The 9,403-nt window shown below is 36.6% G+C and overlaps 1 protein-coding gene across 1 annotated transcript; it reads left to right on the top strand.

Annotated features, from left to right (window-relative positions):
• Positions 1–23: 23 nt before the first annotated feature.
• On the top strand, positions 24–9,359 carry LOC102691405 (basal body-orientation factor 1). The gene is made up of 10 exons (XM_006632370.3): positions 24–190; positions 852–1,104; positions 2,042–2,107; positions 4,314–4,457; positions 5,109–5,189; positions 5,528–5,598; positions 6,336–6,480; positions 6,717–7,210; positions 7,702–7,806; positions 9,025–9,359. Exons 1-10 carry the CDS (start codon positions 150–152, stop codon positions 9,122–9,124), a joined length of 1,500 nt encoding a protein of 499 aa, XP_006632433.1. The 5' UTR covers positions 24–149; the 3' UTR covers positions 9,125–9,359.
• The last annotated feature ends 44 nt before the right edge of the window (positions 9,360–9,403 follow it).

Raw genomic sequence — 9,403 nt, 5'->3', positions numbered from 1 at the left:
ACAGCACAATCTGGGTAAAACGTCAGCTGTTTCTGCGTTAAATGGTTCGTTTCCATAGTGACAGTACAGAACGTAAATAAAGCGCTGTAAAAGCTAAGGACAAAAACTAATATAAAGTTTATTTTTCCTTTGGGTCAAAACTGTAAGCAATGCCTAAGAAGAAAGGGAAAAAAGGAAAGAAGGGAAAAGGGTAAGGTTATTTCTGTTCTTCTTTGGCAGTTCTTGTTTTACTGCAAATTAAAAGTGTCAAAAAATAGTTACCACATGTTGACATCTTATATACGTTTGCATGAAATTAAATGCGTTGGAAAATATCAATTAAATATATTTTTGTTGTTTTTTTATTCATTAAAAAACAAATCCAAGAAATGTTACCCTCTCCCACATTCAGATGAATTTGAAAAACGTTCACCTACACAAGAAGCGGTTACTAAATTACAGAATAAAATAATTAAAAAAAAAGGTATGGATGTCTTCCATGTCTGTGTGCTTTGCTAGGGCAGCAATAATATTACTTTGTGTTTTCTTTATTACATTTGTGGCATATAGTGTGTGGTGAACTATACCAGGTAATAAAAGCTTTAGGGAGAAAAGATTGATTCTATACACATTAAAAGTTTAAATAATAAAACTTTAGATTTTAAATGTTATATTGTATGTAAATAACATATATAAACATGTAGACAATACAACTAAATGGTAGCACTAAATGTGAACTACTTTTTCTCTCATACCACTTATTTCTCATAGTACTGTACTGTTAAATGCTTCACACTTTTAGAAGATGTTCTTAGGTATAATACAATGCACAAGGGTTCAGAGCACGTTTGACTAATCTGAGGCATCTCCAGCAAAGGAAACAAGAATGGCAAGCAGGAGTCTAAGGTTGACAAGGAGTCGGACATGGAAAAGGCAAAGGCGAACGCTGCATTGTGGGAAGCCAGGCTGAACGTGACAGAACAGTCCCGGGCAGAGTACAGAGACGCTGCTCGCAGACTGGCCAGAGCCAACGACGAGCTCACCGGCCAGCGGTCCCGCACAGAGAAGGATACCGTGGAGGTCATCGCCTTCCTAAAGAAGAAGGACATTGGGAAAGATGAAATGGTAGGGAAGGGTCAAGGTGTCATTGATGGTTTTCGTAAACGAGGGTAGATGTTAGTAGTATTCAGTCTACCCAAACCTTAACCTCCGAACACTAAACATAGCCTGTGTGTTAATACTTACAGTAATTAACCCATACACATAATGATGAATCTTGTGCTGATATTGACAACAATCAAGTAAATTGTTGACAATGAGCAGTCTTGGATTAAGTTGTCAACAACATTAATGAATGCTAACAATTTGTTAATTATGCAGAAAGGCCTATGATGAACATTTCTCAACTGTTTGGAATACTAGGGTAGGTATTAGTCAGTGATGTCCATGCAGGTCTTAGTCCATATGCAGAAATGAGGGAAATTATACAGTTGTAACTAGCGGTATTTCATGTACAACATTTGTTTTTGGATGACTAAATCTCACAGAAATACTATTACTTGTAAAATTTTTTGGCTCCAGTTGAAGCAATTAAGCAGTTATCCCTAAGTTGATCGTACACCACTGTAAATATATGCTAAAGCAAGATTAAGGTAATACAAAGTGTTCTGGCAAGATTAGTACCGTATGTATTGCTTTCAAAACTAGCATTATATATGGTAATTATCTTTTGCTGTTTACAGCAAATTTACAGTTTTTGTATTTCACAATGTGTAATGAAGGTTTTGTCAGAGATATGGAATCTCTGAAGTATCTCAAGATTAGCTATGCTCCTGTAAAGACAAGTACAAAACTTTTTATTACTAGTAATTTGGTTACTTTAATTTCACACATTAGTCACTATTAATTAATTCCTGTATTCATGTTTAGCATGACATGGATCATGGGTATTCTGAGAATTTGATGATTGCTCACTACATTTTGTTGTAGTTATTTTACCTTATGCAATGTTGCTGCTCGCAATTTTGTTTTGCCTGCATTGTTGTTCACACTAATTTTCCAGATTGCGAAGTTAGAAGAGCAACTCAGAGAAGAAAAACGTAAGGCTAGAGAAGAGAATGAGCAGCTGGTAAGCCTTTTTGACTTTTTTGTCCTGGTCAACATAATGTTACAATAATATCATACTTTATAAATAAATCATTTATGTAACAATATGATTTCAAACATGAAAAAACATCAGTTTTTCCCTTCTTAGAGAATAGGGAGCAATGTGATTTGAATAGTGCAACTAGGTTTAAAATGGGAATGGATCAGTTCTGTGTATGCCCATTGCTAGCTACATACATCAGAGTACATTGTCATAAACCTTGCCAATCACAACTTTATATTATATTTATTGTTGTTTTTACTTAGTGTATTATATATATTTAATGGTAGTTAAAAACAGCACAAGAACAACAATATATATGTGATGGAATATTATGTTTGACCAACATTGTTCTTTTTAATTACACATTTATTGTATTCCTTTAAGTAAAAAAGAACAAAAAACAAAAACACTACATATTCAATTATACACCCTGAAATTATACTAATTCATTTCTGTGGCCTTAAAAACACATAATTAAGACCTGCATGAGCCTGGAACATGTATACAAATTTTGATATAATTTTCTTCATCTCTTCGACGGCTTATGGATTGTTTGTGCTATAATTGCTAGTGTGTTTTCCTTTTTTGGCAAGCGTGATGGACACATTTGGAAAACCAGTCTTTTCGAAACATGTCCCTCAAAATGTGCTGCATAAATTTCTGGGGGTGATGGTAATCCTTTCTAATGCTTTTACTATGTCACAGTTAAAGGGTGAATCAAATGACCAAATCACTGGAGCAATCACATAACTGGACTATCAAAAGTACATGATAAACTTAAATTTAGAAATCCCCAACAGTGGTGAACAGCTGTTTTCCATCGCCCTCTATTACTTCATGCAGCTGGTAAAAACGGGCCTCAGTAGCTTGGAAAATAAAGGTTGGTCTGGACCAAGTTAAAACATTCCCATTTAGAAACTAAGGCATTGCCCCATTAGCCCATATAGAATTAACACTGGAAAATATTGTTGTGGTTGCATTATAAATTGAAGATTGTATTATATGCCCCACCTCAAGGTCATTTTTAGCATAAAGTGATAAAACAATTTGTTTTAGAAGACTTTAGTAATGGAAACCATCAACATCAAAGTACAGTAGGGAACATGAGTATGATGGATCGTGTCACTATTTAAGGAGATAAACATGTGCTTCTAGAGGGTGAGAAAGTCAGCAGCACAATCAAAGCGCTCATATTCATCAGGAATTTTCCATCAATTTGCTGTTTGCACCACTTTGTGAAAGGCAATAAAAAATATCAAAGACAGCAAATAAATCTGCTAAAGCACAGTGCAATTAAAGGTTTTTAAGTAACACGGTTTTAAAAAATAAAGCTTCCAGTCTTAAAAATATTAGACCTCCATAATACTTGTCAAAATCCTTTAGAGTTAGTGACTTTTTCATTTCGGTTTATATGACTACACACAAACCATTTTATGAAATGCAAATTATATGCGGCTCATTGAGGCAAATGTGCTGTATTTAAATGAAGTAGATAAGGGTTTTAAAGTTGTTTCTCCACTAAGCAATGAAGTATGTCAGTCTTCAGTGTCTCACATGAGAGAACCTCCATGCCACAATATATTATTATAATGTCGGTAGATGTTTGTAGTAAAGCTGAAATGTGGGTACTCTTCATCTCCAACTAAAATATTAATATTGGGATTGAATGATATGTGCAGCTATTTCCTGATAATAAACTTTGTCTTTTGCAACTAGTTGTACTGTAAGTAGCACTGTCATGTTCCAGAGGATTAGGTCATACCTACTTCTGAATTTAAAGATCAACTTCCTGTTTATTCATAGTGAAAAAATGACTCAGTTGTTCAAGACAATGGATATATTATTTTTGAATATGACCAAAACAAGCAGTTAGTTTCTTTTTTTATGTCTATTTTTTATCTTAGGTGAAAATAGGTTGGACTGCTGAATCACTGGGTATGGAATGAGTGTGGTGTGAATGGTGATGACTGCTCTTATTATTATATAATAATAATTATTATTATTCATTTTGCTTTCAGGTGTGATACAGTGATTGACGTCATTAACTGATTAGTTTCTTCCACTTCCATGTTTACTAGTAGCCGCTTCATAAGTAACAGGAGTGTTGATCTTCAGTTCAGTGATACTTTCTATTTGATGTCATGTCTGACTACTCTGGCTGACTCGGCCTGGCTGTCTATTGCAGGTAAAGGACTACACACATAAGCTGAATGAACTGGAAGAAAGATTCAAAAAAAGATCCAATGAGTTCCGTATGATCCAGGGAGAGCTGAAGATGATCAAGGAGTTCCGCAAGAAGAAAGCTCAGATGGAAAAGGAGCTTGATGATGTTAGTGTTCCATACAGTTTTATTTGCATAGAAGATACAAGAGAATGCAAAGGAAGGAGAGCTGCTAATGCGCTTTTTATAGTTAAAGTACATTTTTGGTTTCATTTTAAGACACTTGGAAAAAATACTGTTTAACCTTTATTCATCAAGAGTCTTCAAAGCGACAGTTACAGCATATTTGTATACTATTATATGTTTATTATTATGCTAATTTTAGACAATTACATGGATAATATTCTATCGTGTTCTGTGTGTGTCCTGTGATGAACAGTTGTCCTGTCAATGGTGTAGTCCCACTGTGTGTCTTGTGCTTCCAGGAGAGTATCAGTGTCCAGTGCCCTTTACCGGGAATACTAGGCCTTCTGACAATGAATGAAATGAATATTCTCTTAAGCCTCATAGAACATAGAACTAACAAAACAAGGAAATTTCGTTCAATCCTTAATAACCAGTACGAAATTCATCAATTCTTTTTTGTTGAAGTAAAAAAAATTGTTGGTACTACTATGAAACTGCAATGCACAACATGATCAAATTTGGTCTGTAATTTAATTTATCTATGCAGCACCTTCACAGCCTTCTGAAAGTTGTTCTGTGAGGTGAATAACAGTATTTATAACTACTGACATTTTACAATTGTTTTCTGTCTAGATAAAGGAGAGCATGTATGTTGCAGACAAGAATCACAAGGAAACCGTGGCAAGAATGGAACATAGATTTTTTAGTGAGAAGGTAGGCTAGTTGTATGAATTCAAACTCTTATATTGAATCTGTACTGTAGCCCACAGTAAGTGCAAAGGCCTTTTAATCAGTTGCCCCTTAACAGAAATAAAAGCAGCCAAGGGGTTTTCTGGGCATTACTTGCCTTAAATCCTTGGCAGCTTCTACAGCACAGTTTGTGATGTGACATACTAAACCAGGAAGCTGCAATAACTAAATTCACTGTCAAGATTTGAATTCTGCATTGCTTTAAATGCAGATAGATAAATAAATAAAAAATGCTTATTTGAGGAACTAGGGGTGATGTTTGCTGAGTGAGATGTGGACATTGCATGTTATGTTTTCCACAGCTTCGCCTGGAGAAGGAGGCTGAGCAGAGGATCATGCAGCTGGCAGAGAGAGCTCATAATGAAGCCATTGTGTAAGTCTGCTATCTGTAGAATTGCATGATCTAATTTTAATGTTAAAGAAACAGTTCCAGTGTTAAAACATGACAAATTAATATTATTTATAGAAAAATGTTGTGTATTATCTGAACCACATTACTCTTATTTTTCAGCATGTTGCACCTGACCCAATAATTACAACTGTAATGGGGGAGAACTTGCAATAAAGAGTCTTCTGTGGGTTATGCCATGTGTATCTGGCAGTCTGGTTTTACAGCTACAGCTGTACGTTTAGCAATGTTCCCGATGAAAGAAAAAGCATTCTATAAAATAAGATCTTCAAGCTTCTGTATTAATCACCTGCAAGTGTATCTGGTACCATATACCTGGTACCATACCTGGTCTAGGTTAGTCTCTGTAGTTTAGAAGGCACTGGTTCTAATCTGTACTATGCCATTAACTGTGTGACTGGGATTCCTTTGCAGAGGTGGATTAACTTCGTTAAATTTCTTTTACAGTGCAAAGCCCACCAGAGTCCACCAAAGTCCCTAGTGAGCTTTAAGCTCTCACACTTAATTTTTACCTTTGTAACTGATTTTCATGTTACAAACACTGCTATGATCTTTAGTAGTGAGTATTAAGTCACAAAAGTTGTCTTAATTAAAGACAAAGGTACTCTAAATAGGAAGATAAAGAGGGAAGGATTGATTTCTGTGACTGTTTCTGTAATCATGTTGATCATGAGAACAGCAACTCTTTTGTTCTCTCTCAGGCAACTGGATGATGCTGCTCGCTCTGTGTTCAAAGAGAATGTCAGACTTAATGAAGCACTGAGCTACCACATAAAAGAAGCAGAAGAATTAAAGAAAATGACAGTGGCACTAGCAGAGGAAAATGACAACCTTGCACAGCATAAGGTACAGCTATTCCTGGTGTGACAGCTTGGAAGAACTAAGAAAAAAAATAATCTTATGTGTTTTTACTTTTGTTACAGGTATCAGCAGACCTTTTCATATGATGTTAATTCATTTTTTATTTATGCCATAGTGTTTCATTTTTTGTTGTGTGTTCACTCGCCAAAATTCAATGTGTGTCTAATCAGTAACCCAATTCTTTTCTTCTGTATTGCTGTACACCATTTGTTTCTTCTCAGGAAACCAATGAGTTACTTGTGCAGGAGAAAGTTGCCCAGCTGAAACAACAGAAGGAAGAAATAGCGGAGCTGCAGAGGAAGGTAGCTACACTGGAGGAGGCGTTGGGGTTTATGGCCAGCGAGTTTGAAACTGAGAAGAACAACACCAAGCGGCAGGCTGTGATTGCTACAGAAGCAGGCCAGGTAGAGATCAGCAAACTCCAACATCTTCTCAGCATGAAGGACCGGGAGATGAATCGGGTGAAGAAGCTGGCGAAGAACATTGTGGAGCAGCGCACAGAGGTGGAGCTTTTCTTCCAGGAGGCTCTGGACCAGGTGAGGAAGGAGATCCTGGCCAGCCGAGTGCAATACAGGCAAGCAGCACAGGATGCCTACCTGAAGAGAATGCAGGAGGGCCGAGCAGGGAGGCAGGAGTACCCCAAAATCAGGACCTTCAACAAAAACCAGCATAGCACTAACAGTGTCTACACTGACCTGGAAGAAGCAGAGAAATGGTAAGATTGGGTGTTTCACAAGGTGCTATGGTTTTACATAGTTAACAGTGAGCAGCAGACATCAATTTTATTACAATACTTTATTTGGCCCCTAGACTTATATACAAGTATATTTTATTAAAAATAGAGGTGGTTCCAAAATGGGAAAAATAACGCTTGTGTGTTAGCCCTGTGACAGACTGGATTTAGTCTGGTTTGCAATTCAGGTTATAGTCCTGCCTGTCCTCGCTGCTGGGATAGGCTCCAGCTTACTGGATTGATGGAAGTAATGTTGGTATGCATACATATATTTATCATTATTCATCACTAATACAATTTACAATGGTAAATGCACATGAATGCTGTACATATTGTATTCCAGTATTACCATTTCAACACAAAATTGCTTGTCATTGTAGGTCACGATAACAGTGTACAGATTATTACAGTTTTACTGCAGCAACACTTGTTTGTTGGCAATTACTTCTTTGAGAAATTAAATTCTGTTGTAGGGTGAACATACATAGCAACAGGGTGGATATCTCAGAATTGACATGGGAGCAGAAGGAGAAAGTGCTGAGACTACTCTTTGCCAAAATGAATGGTCTCAAAACAAGGTACTTCTGTTTTTTGTGCCTTTAGGTCCTCGTTTCTGTGTCTTCTAAAGGTGTAGACAGTTCATATAGAATTATTACGAGTGTTTTATTTATTTATTTGTGTAAATGCACAATTTTGATTTGATTCAAAATTTTGAAATTAACAAAAGAATGTGCCCCCTTCGAAAACAAAAAATTCAAAATGTACTGTATATGAAGGTGAAAACTTTCTCTCTTTGATTTAAGCAAGGCTTTGAATTGAATGCCATACCTTTAGATCAATTATAAGGATAAACTGCATGGACAACGACTAAAATTCAAAATAAAAATCCACATCTAGACTTTAACACCAGAAAGTGTCACATTTGGGAGCCTCCAAATTTCTTCTCCCGGTGTCGGTGGATCCTGATGTGAACCAGTCCGGGAGAAAAACTTTGCCTCCTTTTTTTTAATCTATTAAACAGCCGTTTCTGAATTAACCAGGCACCATAAAACATCAGTTATGTTTTAACCAAATTTTTCCAACAAGCAGCTTTCAGAAAAGGGGGAGAAACAGAGTTTGGTGCGATAGTAAAAATAGACAGCCACAGCTCGTGCTCGGAAACAAACATCTGGCTCCGCACAGTGTCTTTGGCCTCGCCGCCATTCTTCACGTGCGGCAGAGGTTTATTTCTTTGAACACTCGTGGTCAAAGAACAGCTGGAAAACATTTTGTTTTTCGGGAGGGAAGCACATTCTTTTCGATTTCATGCGGACTTTTCCTCACAGAGAAGCACATAAAGGCTTTGGTGGCTCAAGTCACAGGGAAATTTCCACTGTCAGGTTCTGACCTGCTGTAACCTGCAAACAGGGTACAAGCCATGAGCTCTGGTAGGATAGGTTTTAGAGACAATTCTCTGAAAAAAAGAACCTCGAGCAGGTTTATAATGAAGATGACGTGGAAGTAAGCCTGAAAAAATATACATTTAGATTTGTAAAAAAAGCCAAACAAAAATATTTATTAAAAAACAGCAAGTCGATTCAATTAGTGATTTTCCTCTTCTATAACTACAGCATAGAAGCAGTTGCTCAAGAGTGTCTTTTTCTGCTGCTCTTGACTCTTCCCCCTGTAAAGCCTACGATTAGTACAGTACTGAAGAGTTTGAAATGTGCTATTGAAAGGCATGATTTAGAAGATTAATGCATCTTAATCTTACGTATTCATTTAATTATTGATGGATTCTTATTTCTGCCGCACAGGATTCAGGACGAGACTCCCAGTGTAACTTTTATCACCCAGGCTCCAGTGTCCGAACTACCATCTCATGCCGGTGTGCTGCCAGATATTCAGACTACGTGACACATACAAGGACTAGAAAAATAAAATATAAATCTGTCCTTTGAGAATGCATTGCAGTCTAAATCTTCACAATCTTACTGTACATGGAAAGTATTTTCAGGGGATGACACATCTTTCAACATGAAGAAAGAATGGAATTTACAATTATGTGGAAGGTGAACTACTGAACACTCACCAGCGTTTCCTTTGGCATTTTCTCTCCTTTAATAATAAAGCAGTTTTTCTTTAACCGAAAGCAATGAAACAGTTCTATTTTTTGTGGGGCTAAAGAATTCAAGT

This window comes from Lepisosteus oculatus, chromosome 8 (assembly GCF_040954835.1).
Source record: "Lepisosteus oculatus isolate fLepOcu1 chromosome 8, fLepOcu1.hap2, whole genome shotgun sequence".
In the NCBI taxonomy this organism is placed as follows: Eukaryota; Metazoa; Chordata; class Actinopteri; order Semionotiformes; family Lepisosteidae; genus Lepisosteus; species Lepisosteus oculatus.
This window is presented reverse-complemented; position numbering and strand designations above follow the sequence as displayed.